The sequence below is a fragment of the Acinonyx jubatus genome, chromosome B3, assembly GCF_027475565.1.
Source record: "Acinonyx jubatus isolate Ajub_Pintada_27869175 chromosome B3, VMU_Ajub_asm_v1.0, whole genome shotgun sequence".
In the NCBI taxonomy this organism is placed as follows: domain Eukaryota; kingdom Metazoa; phylum Chordata; class Mammalia; order Carnivora; family Felidae; genus Acinonyx; species Acinonyx jubatus.
The window spans coordinates 5,974,251-5,991,915 of NC_069386.1; the positions used below are offsets into that span (position 1 = coordinate 5,974,251).

At 43.2% G+C, this 17,665-nt stretch overlaps 1 protein-coding gene and 1 long non-coding RNA gene across 4 annotated transcripts in view; one reads left to right on the forward strand and one right to left on the reverse strand.

Annotated features, from left to right (window-relative positions):
- LOC106965874 (uncharacterized) overlaps positions 1-590 on the forward strand; it is a 37,507-nt gene extending 36,917 nt beyond the window's left edge. The window contains exon 3 of the long non-coding RNA XR_003423307.2: positions 451-590. This is a non-coding gene — a long non-coding RNA (uncharacterized LOC106965874). The remainder of the gene's footprint in view (positions 1-450) is intronic.
- WDR93 (WD repeat domain 93) overlaps positions 1-17,665 on the reverse strand; it is a 49,878-nt gene that overhangs the window by 29,940 nt on the left and 2,273 nt on the right. Inside the window, exons 2-6 of one of the 3 annotated variants that reach the window (XM_053223564.1) lie at positions 11,971-12,315; positions 10,937-11,129; positions 9,258-9,322; positions 2,231-2,309; positions 413-528 (exon numbers count right to left, since the gene is read on the reverse strand). In XM_053223564.1, the coding sequence (XP_053079539.1) occupies positions 413-528; positions 2,231-2,309; positions 9,258-9,322; positions 10,937-11,129; positions 11,971-12,273 (756 nt within the window). In that variant the 5' untranslated portion in view covers positions 12,274-12,315. Of the gene's footprint in view, positions 1-412; positions 529-2,021; positions 2,310-6,302; positions 7,597-9,257; positions 9,323-10,936; positions 11,130-11,970; positions 12,316-16,871; positions 16,984-17,665 lie in introns of those variants that run through there. The other 2 variants (XM_027068056.2, XM_053223563.1) reach the window with 2 other exon arrangements.

Consider the following 17,665-nt stretch of genomic DNA (forward strand, 5'->3'; position numbering starts at 1 on the left):
TCCCATATATCAAGAACAACCTGTTTATACCATAATCTGGGAAATTCAGTGGAATGCAAGGCATGAAAGGATTATTTCAGCCCAGATGGGGAAAAAAATTACCAATGAGGCAGGAGTCAGGATAGAAGATGACCCCCCCACCCCCCGAAATGCCTGGGAGCGGCTTTGGTGCAGAGGCGACTCTCAGACCAGAGACAGAGTGGGGCTCCCACTGCTGAAGACACCTCTATTTTTTAATATCTCATTTTAACCAAAGCAAATCGACTTTGGAGTCGTGGGCCAGAGCACCTGCTGTCCTCTCCTACAGCCTCTGTAGGGCCCTCTTCATCTTGAAATTCCAAGGAGGATTTAGTTTGGATGTGGGTCAAGGGTAGGGAGAAACCTATCCGTGGGAAAGGGAGATGTCTCCTACCAGTTGCAACTGTCTGACTTTCTTCTTTGGATTTATAGCAAGTTGGGGGTGCTCCACTTCTTTGAGCCAAGACTCCTTGGGCAATCTGTACACATCCAGCCAAATCTCTCCGGCTCCTGCATTGGGAAACCACGGACCCGTTGAGCAATCACAAGCAGGCGAGAAGTCTCCTGTGAGGGATGGCCTGTCTTCTCAGAACCCCTGGCCCAGAGACTTGCTGGCGCCCTCGGAACGGCAACTTTGACAAACGGAAGGAGATGTCATTGCAAGTCCTTGCTCCTGGAGAGCTGGTGAGCCCCGACCGACGGGCCTCTGCCACCTGAAGGAAACAGGGCCCCTCCCACTCACAGCGCTGATATGACTGTTTTTTAACCAAGCTGCCTGCTCTGGCCGGTCCCCATGTTTTCTAGGCTCCAAATGGTAAATTCCAGTGACATTCTGTCTTACAGCTTTTCCCGTCTGGGGAGGACGGTGGTATAAACAGCCTCAGTAACTGAGAGGGGCATGGCTAAGGGCTAGAATTGGGAGAGATCGCTCAAGAGCATTCTCCTGGCTGATATTAGAGGAAGTCACAACCCACGGAAGTGGCTGTGGGGCTTTAACTCATCATAGAAACGCACTCAGCTCCTATCCGGAATTCCCGTCAACCTGGGAAGGCTTGCTTTCCCATGGTGTGGGCATCTGGCTCAGTGTTTCCTCTAGAAAGTAATCATCTGGACACCTGGATTTCAGACTTCCGCCCCCCAGTCCTGTGAGAGAATAAGTATCTTTGGTTTTGAGCCACCCGGTTTGTGGTGCTTGGTTGGGGCAGCCCCAGGAACTACTAAAGAGTATAAAAGCTTCCTTTGATGCATAAAACATGATGAAGTATACGCTTTCTCTCAAGCACTTCACATTTGAGGGGCCCGGGGCAAGAATATAAATAGAGGCCCAAAGTTAAAAATCAAGCAAACAGTCACTTGAATAAAATATGTCCTATCACCATAGTAATGATTACAGCAGGTAGGATCCAAGGATGAATGCTGGAACTGGTGGCCATCCTTTAAGGGGACCCAGGATACGTGCGTTGCCTCGTGTTTATCATTACTGTGGTGGTTTCAATATATGCCTCCAAATTCTTTGATCCTCCTACCTCAAAGAGGTAGAGAGGCTTAAATCCTCTGCCCCAGAGTGTGGTCCAGGTATAGTGACTTGCTTCTAACATAGTATGGGAAGGGAAGTGTTTTATCAATGGAGGAATCTGGCAGACACCTGTTAGGTGATGTCGCTAGCACATACACCCTGATATACAGTGACGAGAGCACTTCACCCCTGTGGCATCTCTCCCAAATCCTTAACCCCAGTTGAATCCTGAGAAAAATATCAGGCAAATTGAAGTTGAGAGACATAGTGCAAAATATCTAATCGGTATTCTTCAAAAAAGCGTCAAGGTCAAGAAAAACAAAGACCAAGAAATTGTCATAGATGGGAGTAGACTAAGAAGACACGATGAGTAAATATAATATGATATCCTGAACTGAGCCTTGGAACAGAACTATTAGTGGAAAAACTGGCGAAATCTGGGGGGAAAAAAACCCTTTAGTTAATAGTATTATACCAATGGCATTGCTTAATTTTGACAAATGATCACATTAAATGTCGGTATTGGGGAAGCTGGGCGAAGGGTGCAGGGGAACTCTGTCCCTATCTTTGTAGCTCTTCTGTAAATCTTTGCAACATTTCTGTAAATTATTTCTAAATAAAACGTTTGGAAAAAAGGTGGTCGTCTGCAAGAGACTACACATCTGAACCTTCTCAACCACCTTTGGTTAATCTTGCCTTGTAGGAGGAAGGCTGCGAAGTCGCCTCCGTGGGAGATCTCCGTCTTCAGACAGGTGGTTTGCTTGCTGGTATCGTCCTGGGAAGAAGAGAGGGGCGGAAAGAGGGAGCTCAGCCTGAGGATGGACGGGAGTGTGTTTCGGGGTCTCTTGGGGTTCACACCAGGGAACATGAGTCCTTTTAAAGCTCATGACGCAAAAAAGATGCCTCGAAATGCTTCATACTTCCCATTTTTGTACAGGAGTTTGTCAAGATCGTATGTAAAGAAGCAGAACTCAATTTTCTGCCTAAACGTTTTTGGACTTATTTCCTGGTTTTTTAAATACTCCAGATGGTTGTGGTGATTGCATACTATCTGTTCTCCTGGTCATATCTGCAAACTCTAAAGACCTGTGCCAGCACTCAGTTATTCAAAATGAGATGAAGAAAGCTCTACTGAAAACTCTGGTCAGCCACTTGAAGAAAGGCTCCATCTGGACCTTAGCAGTGCCTCTGTCTGTTCCGGCTGCTGTAACAAAATACCATAGGATGGATGGCTCACAAACGATGAACCTTTATCTCTCACAGTCCTGGAGGCTGGAAATCTAAGATTTCCAAGGACTGCAAGAACCTGGCCGATGCAGTGCCTGCTAAGGGCCCGTTTCCTGGTTCACAGATTTCCTGCCTGCCACCTTCCCGGTGTGTCCTTACATGGCAGAAGGGTTGAGGGAGCTCTCCTAGGCCTCATATAAGGGCACTAATCCCTTGCCCTTGTCCTTGATGAAGGCTCTGTCTTCATGACCTAAACACCTCCCAAAGGTCCCACCTCCCACTATCATCATAATGGGGATTAGGATTTCAACCCGGATTTTGTGGGGACACAAACATTCAGTCCATAACAAGTAGAGACTGACTGTAATCCTAGTATGAAATCTACTCGAATTTCAGGCCAGGTGAGAGACTCCATGTTTATGGTTGTCTGTGACTTGCTTTTTAATTTTCTTAATTGTATCTTTATAATAACAAAGATAATTAGTAGTAGTAGTAATATTTTAAGTTTATTTATTTTGAGAGAGAGAGGATGAGCAGGGGAGGGGCAGAGAGGGGACAGAGGATCCAAAGTGGGCTCTGCTGACAGCAGAGAGCCCGATGTGGGGCTCGAACTCACGAACCGTGAGATCATGATCTGAGCTGAAGTTGGATGCCTAACTGACTGAGCCACTCGGGCGCCCCAAAGATAAGTATTATTATTTTTAAGGCCTTTATTCAGGCTCTGTGCTGACAGCTTGGAGCCTGGAGCCTGCTTCAGATTCTGTGCCTCCCTCTCTCTCTCTCTGCCCCTGCCTTCTCTCTCTCTCTCTCAAAAATGAATAAACATTAAACAAAAAAAGAACTTTATTAACAGATGCTTGCATTTTGTTGACTTTTTGAAAAAAAATCAAGTTGTAATGTTTTATTGCAAATTAAAAATGAGGTGCTTAAAAATCTCAACTTGGCTAGATACGAAACAATTTTAAAACCATTAAAAAAGTATATTGAAAAAAAAGGCTTTTTGAAAAACCCATTTGGTATTACCAAAAAGAGACATCTTCAGGTAAAAATAAAAATCAGGGGTACCTGGGTGGCTCAGTCGGTTGAGCATCTAACTCTTGATTTCTTCTTAGGTCATGATCTTGCATTTGGTGAGATTGAGCCCCACATGGGGCTCTGCCCTGACAGTGCAGAACCTGCTTGGAATTCTCCCTTCCCCCCTCTCTCTGCCCCCCTCCTGCTTCCGCACTCTTTCTGTCTCAAAATAAATAAACAAACAAACAGGGGTGTCTGGGTGGCTCAGCTGGTTAAGCGTCCGACTTCGGCTCAGGTCATGATCTCTGGATTTGTGAGTTCGAGCCCTGCGTCGGGCTCTGTGCTGACAGCTTGGAGCCTGGAGCCTGCTTCTGATTCTGTCTCCCTCTCTCTCTGTTCCTCCCCTATTCATGCTGTCTCTCTCTCTCTTCATAAACATTTAAAAATTTTTTAAAATAAATAAACATTAAAAAAAACCCAGATGCTGGCATAAATAGTGACACTAGTTCCAGTTGTCTGGTCAACAGTAGAAAAACAAGGTCTTCAGCTCTGATCTTTCATTTGCCCCTTACTGCTGGGATTTCACAATCATTTCTATTTCCCCCATCCCCCAATTCCCTCCCCTCCAGCAACCACCAATCAGTTTTCTGTATTTAAGAGTCTGTTTGTTTCTCTTTTTTCTTTGTTTGTTTTTGTTTCTTAAAATCCACATATGAGCAAAATCATATGGTATTTGTCCTTCTCTAACTTATTTCACTTTGCATAATACTCTCTAGTTCCATCCATGTTGTTGCAAATGACAGGATTTCATTCTCTTTTTATGGCTGAGTAATATTCCATCGTGTGTATGTATGTATATACCACATCTTCTGTATCCATTCATCAGTCGATGGACACTTGGGTTGCTTCCATAATTTGTCTACTGTAAATAATGCTTCAGTAGACACAGAGAGGTACGTATATCTTTTTGAATTAGCGTTTTCATTTTCTTTGGTTAAATCCCCACTAGGGCAATTGCTGGGTCATAGGGTAGTTCTATTTTTAATTTTCTGAGGAACCTCCATACTGTTTTCCAGAGTGGCTGCACCAGTTTGCATTCCCACCGACAGTGCACGAGGGTTCCTTTTTTTCCACGTCCTTGCCAATACTTGTTATTACTGTCTTTTTGAGCCTAGCCATTCTGAGAGGTACGAGGCAATATCTCATTGTGGTTTCGATTTGCATTTCCCTGATGATGAGTCATGTTGAGCATCTCTGCATATGTCAGTTGACCGTCTAGATGTCTTCTTTAGGGAAATGTCTGTTCATGTCTTCTGCCCAGTTTGTCATTGGATTATTTGGTTTTGGGTGTTGAGTTGTATCAGTTTGTTGTTTATTTTGGATCCAAACTCTTTGTCAGGTGTATCGTTTGCAGATACCTTCTCCCATTCCCCAGGCTGCCTTGTCATTTTGTCGAAGCATTCCTTCACCGTGCACCTCTTATCTTGGTGTAGTCCAGGTGGTTTATTTTTCCTGATCACGTCTTGTCAGAGGACTGAAGCGGGCGGTGGAAGAGTTGGTAAGCCTGCATTTACTCAGCCCCGCCCTGCTCCGCCTTGGGAACCAGGAAGTCTCACCCGAATTCGTGGCTGCTTTTGTCCCTCTGCCATCTTATGGCTTAGGTTTTCTGGGCATTTGCATTAGTAACAGAAGTTGCGGGGTTGAGGTGGCTGCTGACCTTGGCTGTCATCTTGATTTTCCCCCAATACAGATTCTCTCACTGGCATACCTGGTTCTGCGCCCTGCTTGTCAACCCCCTCCGTCCATTCTCCGTGCGCAGGAGGGTTGGTGTGGTGTGGCGGGTCTCTGCCCGTACACAGGTAGGGACTGTTGCCTGCACTGGGCCCAATGCTGCGGGGCCTGACCTTCAGGGGCACCTTCTGACCCCTCATTCCTTCCCCCACTCTCACTAGGTGAGATTGCTGGTGATTGCATGGAGGTCTAGCCGTAGACGGGGACAGCATTCACAGTGGCTGTGTTCCCCTACAGATGTACTGTCTTGTGCTGAACTCCACCAGGGACTTAACACCTGCTGCCTCACACACTTTCTCCTCCAACAGTACCAAACTTCACCGTCTCGCCATCTCCTACACCGAAAGGACCCTTCCTGGGGTTACTCTCTATGGCAATCTACCGTCCAAATACATCCTCCTTGGTGTCTTTCCTGCTGATGAAACCCTGTCTGTTCTCCATATGGAGCCATCTGACTGTTCCCTAACCATCGTTGCCATGACCTCCTTGTCCCCGCCAGCAGGTGCCAGTGCTCCCTGCAACACGGCAGGTGGTGTGGGCAGGGGCCTCCGCCTCACTGCTCGGGATTGTGCTCATGCTGTCTGGGGCCAGCTGTGACAGCGGTGGCTCCTCCTGGGGTGTGAGGGTCACTGGGCTGGTGCTGGCAGTGGTGGGGGAGGGGGGCTGCTCAAGGCTCTCAGGGCTCCAGTTAGTTCCTGCTACAGAGTGAACTCTAATAACATCTTTTGATGAGGAGTTTTAATTCTTTTTAAACAGCTTTATTAGAAATATAATAACATATACTAACTACACGTTTCATGTTTATTTATTTTTGAGTGAGAGAGAAAGAGCAAGAGGTGGAGGGGCAGAGAGAGAGGGAGACACAGAATCCGCAGCGGGCTCCAGGCTCTGAGCCGTCAACACAGAGACCGACGCGTGGCTGTGAGATCATGAGGCTTAACTGACTGAGCCACCCAGACACCCCCCGAACTATACACATTGAAAGTGTACAATTTGATGTTTCGACATATGTATATCCCTTAAAACCATCACAAGACCGTGAACATATCCATCACCCCCAAAAGTTCCATCCTGCCCTTGGTAATCATTCCTTCCACCTTCCTCCCACCGCACCCCAGGCAAAAACTGATGCTCTCCGTCGCTACCTTAGTTTGCATTTTCTAGAATTTTATATAAATAGAATCATTCAGTATGTACTCTTTTTGTTTCTGATTTCTTTCACTCGGCGTAATTATTTTAAGATGCGTCCACATCGTCATGTGCCTGAATATTAATAGTTCATTCCATCGTGTGGGCATACCGCAATTGGCTTATCCACTCACGTGCTGATGGACTTTCGGGTGTTTCTGGGTTTTGGCTCTTACGCGTAGAGCTGCTTACAAACAGTCATGTGCACGTCTCTACATGGAGACATGCTCTTATTTCTCCTGTGTAAATATCAAGGCGTGGAATGCCTGGATTGTATGGTAGGCGTACGTTTAACTTTTCAAAAAAAACTGTCAAAGGGATGCCTGAATGGCTCCGGCAGTACAGTGAGCAACCCTTGATCTCGGGGTTGTGAGTTTCAGCCCAGTGCTGGGCGTAGAGATTAAATTAATTAATTAATTAGTTAAAAAAATAAAACCTCCCACAACGATTGTACCGTTATACTTGACCACCAGCAGTGCACGAGAGTTCCAGCTGTTCTGTGTCTGTGTCCCTGTCAGCACTTGGTGTGGTCGGTCTTTTTAATTTTAGCCAGGCTAATATATGCACAGTGGTAGGTCATCATGATCTTGACTTGCATTTCACCAATGACTAAGGATGTGGAGCATCTTACTCTCTTTCCAAATAACTTCTTTGGTCAGCTGTCTTTTCTTGTCAAATCCTTTGCCCATTTTAAAAGCTGGGTCTTTTTAATCCTTCATTTTCGAGTTTGTGTTTTGAGAGTTCATCACGTGTTCGGGATTCAAGTCATTTCTCAGGTCTGTGATTTACAATTATTTTCTCCCAGTCTATTGCTTGTCTTTTTATTCTTTTACCAGTGTCATCTACAGAAGAAGTTTTAAATTTAGATGAAGTACAACTTGTCAGTTTTTTCCTGTATGTTGTGCTTTTGATGTTGTAGCTAAAACCTTCTGGCCTAACCCCAGGTCACAAGACTTTGTCTTATGTTTTCTTCTAGAGGTTTTATGATTTTAGATTTTACATATAGACATATGACCCACTTCAAGTTAATTTTTGTGTTTGTTGTGAGAATAAGAAGTTTTTAACTTTGATGAAGTCCAATACCAATTTTTTCTTTTATATTCAGTGCTCTTCATGTCCTAAGAAATATTGTAGCAAATATATTTTCTTGTGTTTTCTTCAAGAAACCTTTACATTTAGACCTATAATCCATCTCAAATTAATTCTTTTTAAAATGTTTATTTATTTATTTTGTGTGAGAGAGAGAGAGCGAGTGAGCACGGGCACACAAGTGGGGAAGGGGCAGAGAGAGAGAGAAGGAGACAGAGAATCAGAAGCGGGCTCCAGGCTCTGAGCTGTCAGTGCCGAGCCCGACACGGGGCTTGAACCCATGAACCACAAGATCATGACCAGAGTTGAAGTCAGACACTCAACCAACTGAACCACCCAGGCACACCTCGAATTAATTCTTATATATGGTATAAAGTAGGGCTGAGGTTCATTTTCCCTCCCACTTTTTTTTTTTTGATGTTTATTTTTATTTTTGAGAGAGAGCGTGAGTGGGGAAGGGGCAGAGAGAAAGAGGCAGGGACAGAGGATCAAAAGCGAGCTCTGTGCTGACAGCAGCAAGCCTGATGCGGGGCTTGAACTCACAAACCATGAGATCATGACCTGAACCAAAGTCGGACGCTCAACCGATTGAGCCACCCAGGTGCCCCATCCCTCCCACATATTATTCTAGCATTCCAGCATCATTTGTTGAAAATACTTTCTCTTCCCCACTGACTTCCTTTGATGCCCATCAATGGTATTCTTTATAAGACAATGGTATTTTTTATAAGGCAATTAAAAATTTTACGGTGGGTTCATTGAGTCACAAAACACTTTCTGAGAACCCACTGAATACAGGTAGTGTGGTAGGAGCAAGGGAGGCATGGGTGAATAGTGTCCCCTGCCCTCAAGAAGGTTACGTCCAAGAGAAGAAGCAGTCATACAAACAAATAGGATGGATGGTGGAGAAAACACTGTGACAGAAAGTCGTGCCGTATGGGGGTAGACAGAGGAGGGAGAGACCGGGTCCTTGGGGCATAAGAGGGAAAGTATCTCAGAGGATATATTTGAGCTGGTCTTGAGGGAAATGTAAGGAAGGAGGGAGATTTAACAGGCGCACATGGTAGGCAGGGAGGCAAGGAGAATACTCCCAGCAGAGGGAACAGGATGTGAAGCAGCCTGGAAAATTCAGGGACTTGTAAGTAGTTGTTGAATGTGTCGGTCCGGTGCTCAATCTGGACTGGAGTTCCTTAGTAAGCGTCTTCTCTGGACAACACGGTAAGTGAATCCAAGGCATTCAGCATGCGCCCTTGGATGGCGGGGCATCTTTTAATCGGATCTCTTAGAGGAGGTGCTCTGTCCAGAGAGTCGCTATCTTTCTACTCTAAGACAGCTGTCGTCACCTCTATATTAAAAGTAAACTTCATCTGCTACAGCTCTTAGCCCAGCCACAGGGAAAAGAACAGGAACTTACCACTTCATTGATGGCTTTGATTAGGAAAAGACCATCCTTACAAAAATAAAACAGTCTAGCGATACCTGAAATGGAAAAATCAGTGACAGACCATTGAGTCAGAGAAGAACTGGAATTTTATATCTGACTTTCTGAATTCTCATTGTGTGCTCATGGGTCCTTAGGCCTCCTCCTGGCCCCTCCACAGCCCCTGCTGATCTCAGTCTCCCTGCTTTCCTCCATCCCTCTCATGACGTGTTCAGGCTGTTCTCCCTCCTGGATCCTCCCTACCGACACTGGCCCATCCTCTTGTCCTGAAAGCCTCTGGAAAACACTCATAACTTGCCCCAATACCCATAATCCAGAAGGGCAAAGGCAAAGGGCCCACCCTGTAAGCAGGTCTAACTCAACCCACTAAACATCTGAGGGATATCTGCTCCATGACCACAAATGTCCCAGGGACAGCCAAGGCACTCTCTTCCCTCAAGCACACTGCACTGAGGGTCACACGGACGTGAAAGCAAGTAGACATAATGCAGCGTGATAGATGCGATCCCATCTTTAGGCCCCACTCCTCCTGAGTATCAACATTCCCCTTCCTGCTGTCCCAGGGCTGTGTGTGGTCAGCTCAGACCGCTGAAGCCTTATTCCCCTATGACTGCTGTCAAGGAATGGCATCATCGTCCACCCCATTCTCTAAGGCAGAGAGGAGGACCATTTTTCTCACCTCCCCACTCACATCCCTGCTCACCTACCCCATACGCATATTCCACTGCTGGCCGAGTTTTGCCATTATGTCTACCTTTTTGTTTTTTAAACTTTTTATTTTGAACTAATATTAGGCTTGTAGAAAAGTTGCGAAAATAGTTGAGTTCCCATATACCGCTCACATCACTTCCCCCGTGATAACATCTGACATGAACACAGCACCATTTTTCTTTTCATTTTACCAGCCTGTGCCTTGGTTCAGAACTTCGTAGTTTCTCTCTTCGATGAATGCAACACTTCTTCTTGGTTTCCCTCCCTGCCCTTTTTTTCTTTTTCTTTTTTTTTTAAGCAGCAAAAGATGGGTTTATTTGGGAATACTAGAGAATTGCAACCCTGGACCAGCAAACTACTGCAAAACCACATCTCTGCCTCTCATTTTGACTTTTCAGACTGCTACCATGGTGTCCTTCCTAAAATGCCAATCTGGTCAGGTCACTCTCCTGTAGAAACAGGGCCCTCCAAGACTCTCTATGGTTCCATATACAATAGTCCTCATGAAGGCCTGATTCATCCTCAAGCTGAGGGAAAAGAACCAATCCCTGGTTTCTATGAGCAGCAAGATTTCTGAATACCCAAAGGGTGGGGACTCTGGGTCCACGTTGGCTGGTTCAAATCCTGCCTGTACCCCTTACCTTCTATGTTACCTCAAGTGAGTTATTTAACCTCAGTGCCTCAGATGCCTCTTCTGAAAAACAGGGATAAAAAATTGTACTTACTTCCTAGGGCTGTTGTGAGGGTTAAATGGGCCAACCTATGTGTAATGTTAGAATAGTGCTTGGCACACCATCCTGTTCTGTAGACGTTAGTTAATGCTACGTGGTCAGGGAGAATTCTCCATGTCTGGCCTCACCCATACCTGGAAGGGAGATTTAGTTGAACGGTCTATAGACACTTATAAATTAGGCTAAAAAATAAATGAAAAGAACGAGTACCCGTTTCATCCACAGGAGCAACAAGTATTTCATTCCCCAAATCTGCGGCCCAGATGGAAGTGACATCAACCTTAAGTTTCTCCCAAATATACAGTTGTTTAGCATCGTACAGATTATAAATGGAGAACCCTTTGGCTCCTCCAATGAACACATAGTCTTGGGAAACAGCCATACAATTTGGCATTTTGTTGAGCTGGGAAAACAAAACCAAAGAAGAAAGGAATGCTTTTCAGCTGCCCCCATCTGCAAGAATATGAGCTGACTTTTCAGAGAGGCATGTGGGTCCTTCCTGGATACAGTATCACCCCAAATAGAGCTCATCTAAATATCTTGCCCAAGGGGCGCCTGGGTGGCGCAGTCGGTTAAGCGTCCGACTTCAGCCAGGTCACGATCTCGCGGTCCGTGAGTTCGAGCCCCGCGTCAGGCTCTGGGCTGATGGCTCAGAGCCTGGAGCCTGTTTCCGATTCTGTGTCTCCCTCTCTCTCTGCCCCTTCCCCGTTCATGCTCTGTCTCTCTCTGTCCCAAAAATAAAAATAAACGTTGAAAAAAAAATTAAAAAAAAAAAATATCTTGCCCAAGCATCAAGACAGTCATAGCATTCTACTTTTAGGGGAAAGGAGCCAGAGAAAACAAGTACACATTCACAACACTGACCCTGACCCCTCTGAGAAGTGGACAAGTGGTCCCATTCCCTGTACTTTTTTCATCTAGAACACTGCGGAAAGAGCTATAGCTGAGGCACTGGCAGATTCTCAACCACCAAGCAAAAGGGTGATTAATATATTCAGAAGTGTTTTTAAATAACAACAGAATATAAAAGACTTTCTGTATAGTCTTCAACTAACCAGAATATCCATTTCCCCGGGGCAATTACAAGACCCATTTTAATCAACGACAGCATGCTTATAATCTTTCAGAAATGCCCCTGTCTTATTGAATGAAGGATCCTTGGAGGAATTCCTTCCCCGGATCAGGCATTTTCATTTATTAGTACTCAGGTGGGAAACAGGGACTCCTGGTCGGCGGCTCCATACCTTGCTTTCTACAAGCGGAAGGTAGATGGTGGGCTGGACCCGGCTGTGCTCCGCTTCCCTCAGCGCATCCCTCTTCATGATCACTTCCCAAGCCTGGTCAAACAGAAGGTTCACCATCTTGTTGATCATTCGGTAAGGCTGAGGCAGGGATTCCAGCTCCTGCTCTGAATCTTTGAAGGCAAAATCCTTTTCATCGTCCTGAGGCCAGTCCTGCTCTGTTGGGGACGGCACCTCCAGCAGCACCTTTCGTACAAAGCTGGAGAGCCTCATCTTACAGACTTGACTTCCTCCGGGGGATGACATCACAGAAGCTGGCCCTGGAAACTTCTATGAAACTCTGAAAAGCTGATAAAGGAAGCAAGCGAAGGTACTTTGAGAAACAGGGCAAGTTACCAGAAGACAGCACGTCATCCCTTCTAGCACAAAAACAGGCCCATGGGGACTGTTTATTCTAGAGACGGGCACTTTCCTTATTTACCACAGGGCCCTTCATATTAGTATGGATATCATGTTAGTATGGATATATGCTTTTCATATTAGTAAGGAGAGCAGCAGAAACGGGTATTGACAAGTCGCATCTTCCAGGCTAGCCCAAGATGACGTGTGTGCACTATGGTGCAGGGAGAGGAATTAGGTATTCTTGTTGCCCTTCTCCTTCTGCTAAGAGAGCGTCCGTCTCAGTCCCAACTAGAAGCCAGCCTACCCCCTACGTTCTCCTGCTTCTTCCATCTCCGCAAATGGCTGTGCCCAGGCCAGCTGGGTAGCGAGCCACGTCTGCTCTCCTTCGTTTCTTTCACCTCCGACCAGATGCCATTAAGCACTTCTAATCCTTGCTGTCTCATTTGCTCCTTTCTCTCTAAGCCCACAGCTACCAACCAGGAGTTCTGTAGGCACAGTGCCCAGGGCCTGTGAGATTGTTCTAGGGTCTACAGAAATGTTTGAGACTTGAAAATTGACTAAAAGGAAACAAAACCCCCACAAAATCAAAACTGTTCGTCATTCACAAAAATGTTGCAACTTTCCGGCTCCAGCCTGCATGTGGGCATCATGTTTCTGTACTTTATAAGACTCAAACCTGTACAAATTATAAAAAAGGCTTTCAAATATTATAGTTAAATAAAGGCATTTAATGTGGCACATGGGGTCTGTTTTAAGATGAATAACATGTAGCAGAGTGGGGTCCTGCACTGTCAGCACTGGGGGCCGTGGAAGTCTTGTGAAAACCCGCGGCCGTCATCTTTCCTTACCTGCTAGGGTACACCTGTGATGTTTCCGGCGCATGGGTAGAGGAGCCAGGTGTCTGAATATGAGAGAAAAGAACCACCTGAAAGAATTGGTAGGGACAGTAAACCGAGCTCCCACAGGGCCAGGGGTAATGCCTGTTTCCACCAGGGAGAATGGAAAGCCTCGTAATTCACAAGCTTTGGGTGGAGTGCTCAGAAGAGTCTTGCCAAGTAGCGGGGAAAATTAGCCCTCGAATAAATGCCGCTCTGTCATTGCCAATCCAGTCTTAGAAGTTACGAGATCAAACAACTGATAAATAACTGCGTACCAAAACAAAGCTTAAGAATACTTAGAGGAATACAGAAATATCCAGCATCTAATGAAGGAAATGTCTGGGATCCAATAAAAAAACTACCTGGCATTCAGAGGCAAGAAAACACACCCATAATGAAGAGAAAAGTCAATTAATTGAAGCTGACTCATAGTCAACACAGCTATTAGAAGTAGCAGGGAAAAAACAGTATATATATATATATATATATATATATATATATATATATATATATATATATATATATATATATAAACAACAGAATATAAAAGACTTTCTGTATAGTCTTAAACTAACCAGAACACCCATTATACACACACACACACACACACACACACACACATATATTCCACATGTTCAAAAACGAAGAGGAAAAGTCAAGTAGAGATGTGGAAGGTACAAAGTAACCCAAACTGAACTTTTATTTATTTAGTTTTAAACTTTTTAATGTTTATTTATTTTTGAGAGAGACAGACAGACAGGGCATGAGTGGGGAAGGGACAGAGACACAGAATCTGAAGCAGGCTCCAGGCTCTGAGCTGTCAGCACAGAGCCCGACACGGGGCTCGAACTCACAAGCTGCGAGATCATGACCTGAGCCGAAGTCGGACCCTCAACTGACTGAGCCACCCAGGTGCCCCACCCCAACTGAACTTCTAGAGATGAAAACTACAGTGTCTGAGATGAAGAACACGTTTGATTAATCACAAACTTTCAGAGCAAAATAAATTAGAAGATTAGTGAATTTGAAGATACAGCAATAGAAACAACCAGAAAAAATGAAGTGAGGTGTGGGAGTTACCTGAAGTTCCCTAATATGTATGATTGGAATCCCCAAAGGAGGGAAGAAACAAAAAAAATCTGTAGAAATAGACAAAATATTTCTAAATATGATAAAAACTATAAACTCACAGATCCAAGAAGAAAAACATGTCCTAAGGAAATGAAACATGAAGAAATCTATACCAAGGCACATTGTGATCAAAACTAAAGACGCGATAAAGACAAATTTTGAAAAGCAGCCAAAGGGGGAAAAAAAAAGACGTGAATAAAGGAACAAAATACAGGAGAGCAGCAGATTTCCTGAAGGAAAGCACCAGTGAGAGAGCAGTGAAGCAGTGTTCTAGAAGGCTCTAGCCAACGACAGCAGTGTTCAGCTTCTTTTTTAAGTACGTATGAAACATTTACCAAAACACATCATATCCGGGTCTGTAAGGCAAGTCTTAATAAATTTAAAAGTACTCAAGTCATACAAACTATGTTTTCTGACCACTCAGAATTATTTTAGAAGTCAATAACAGATATCTAGAAAGATGCAAAACCTCAAAAATAACACACTTCTTAATAACTTATGGATCACTACACATACCTATTAGAATGGCTAAAATAAAAAAAAAAGTATTGACAATACTAATAAAGATGCAGAGTAAGTGGGCAGGAATACAAAATGATACCACCCTGGAAAAGGATTTGGCAGTTTCTTATGAAGTTAAACATATATTTTACTCTATGGCCCAGCAAGTGCGCTCCTGGGTATCTACTCTAGGAGTATGAATACTTACACTCACACACAAGCCTGTACACAAATGTTTATAGTGGCTCTACTTACAATTGCCAAAAATAAAAAAACAATCCAAATAGCCTTCACTGGGTAAGTGGATAAATCAACAGTGGTGTATCCACATAATGGAATACTCCTTGGTAATAAAAAGTAAAAAACTACTGATATACACAAAAATATGGGTGAATCTCAAAGACATTATGCTCAGTGAAAGAAACCAGTCTCAAAATTTATGTGCAGTGATTCTATTTATATGGCATTCTAGGAAAGACAAAATGAGTAATGGGGGACAGATCAGTAGTTGCCAGGAGTTATGGGTGGAGGAAGAATATTATTAAAAAAAAGGATAGCATGAGGGGGGCTTGGGGAGGGCGATGAAGCTGTTTTACCCAGATTGGAAAGGAAGATATAAAGCTGTCTTTATTCCTATTCAATATGATTATCTACATAGGAAATCTGATGAAATCTACCAAAAAATCTACTAAAACTAATAAATGATGTTGGCAAGGTTGCAGGATATAAGTTCAATATACAAAAACCTACTGTATTTCTATATACTGGCAACAAAAATCAAAAATTGAAATTAAAAAATACTATAATAGTATCAAAAGTATTATATAGGGATAAACCTGGCAAAAGTTGTATAAACTGTACACTTAAAGCTGTAAAATATTGCTGAGAGAAATTAAAGGAGACCTAAGTAAATGGGTTGAGATACTTTGCAGGTTAGAAGACTCAGTTTTGTTAAGATGTCAATTCTTCCCAAATCTAAAATTCAACACAATCCCTATGAGAGTCCCAGCTGGCCTTTTTTTTTTTTTAAGAAATTAAGAAGCTCATTTTATAATTCATATGGATATGCAAAGTACCTAGAATAGCCAAAATAACTTAGAAAAAAAAGGACAGAATTGGAGGACCAACACTACCTAGTTCAAGACTATTATAAACTACAGTAATCAAGATAGTGTGGTATTGACATCAAGCTACACAAATAGATCAGTGAAACCAAATAAAAAGTCCAGAATTAGACTCACATATGAACAGACAGCTTATTTTTGACAAAGGCGCAAAGCTAATTCAGTGGGAAAAGGATAGTTTTTTTTTCCAATAAATAATGCTGCAGCAATTCAGTATCCACATGGAAAAGAAAATGAACTCTGATCTATACCTTGCAGCATATACAAAAATTCACTCAAAGTAGATCATAGACCAAAATGTAAAATTTTAAACTATGTAACTTCTGGAAGAAAATATGGAGGAAACCTGTGCAATCTTCAGTTAGACAAAGATTTCTTAGATATGACATTGAAGCACAATCCATAAAAGAGGAAATGGGTAACTTAAACCTTTCAGAAATACGTGTATGTTTTACAAAAACCACCATTTAGAGAATAAAAGATAGTCCACAGTCTGGGAGAAAACGGTTGCAGGTCATATATATGATAAATTACTTGTGTCCAGAATATTTTGCACATTCTTAAAACTCAGTAATAAGAAATGACTCAATTCTTTCAAATGGGCCAAAGGTTTGCGCACTTAACCAAAGAAGATATAACCGATGGACATGGGCACACGAAGAGATGTTCCATGTCATTAGTAAGTGAAATGGAAATTACAAGCACAATACATGTGTATTAGGACGCCTAAAGGTAAAAAGATCACACCAGTGTTGTCAAGGATGTGGAGGACCCGGAATTCCTCCAACTACTGTTGGGAAGGTAAAATGGTACAATCAGTTTGGAAAACAGTTTAGTAACTTCTAAAAAAGTTAAACATACTACCTACCACTATAGCCAGTCATCCCACTCCTCAGTATGATATAAGGGAACTGAAAACACATCCACACATAGGCTTCTACATGAATGCTCATCATGGCTTTATTAGTAGGAGCCCCAAACTGGAAACAACAAATGTTTATCAATAGGCAAACAGATAAACTCCCAGACAGTCACATCCCATATTTAGTGGGCATACAAAATAGCACAGCCACTTTGGAAAATAGTCTGGCAGTTTCTCACAAAGTTGAACATACACTCGTCCTATGATTCAGGAATTCCATTCCTACATATTACACAAGAAAAACTTAACATTTCATATGAAAATCTGTACTGTGCTATATTTATAGCACCTTTATTTATAATTGCCCCAAGCTAGAAACAACACGCACGTCAGTGCGTGAAGAGTTAATGAACTATGGTAGGTCCATACAATGGAATACTAGTTAACAATAAAAAGTTATAAACTACTGATTATGCTAAGTGAAAAAAATCAGATAGAAAAAGCTACATACTACATGATTCAATTTGATATTGTGAAAAAGCAGAATTATAGGTATGGAGAACAGACTATATAAATCTGTGTTTAGAAGCACCCTGTGCTCATCTTTATCATCTAACGTATCATTGTGTTGTGTTTACTATTTACTCGTGTCCCCCATTAACCTTTTACCTTAGGCTGAGAGCTTAGCACAGTGGTCGGGACATGGCTAACATTCAATAAATTTGCCTGCAGTATTGCCCTACCCTGGGACATAAATTTAGAGGATACTTCTGTCTCTCTCCCAAGCACTTCCCTCTGAA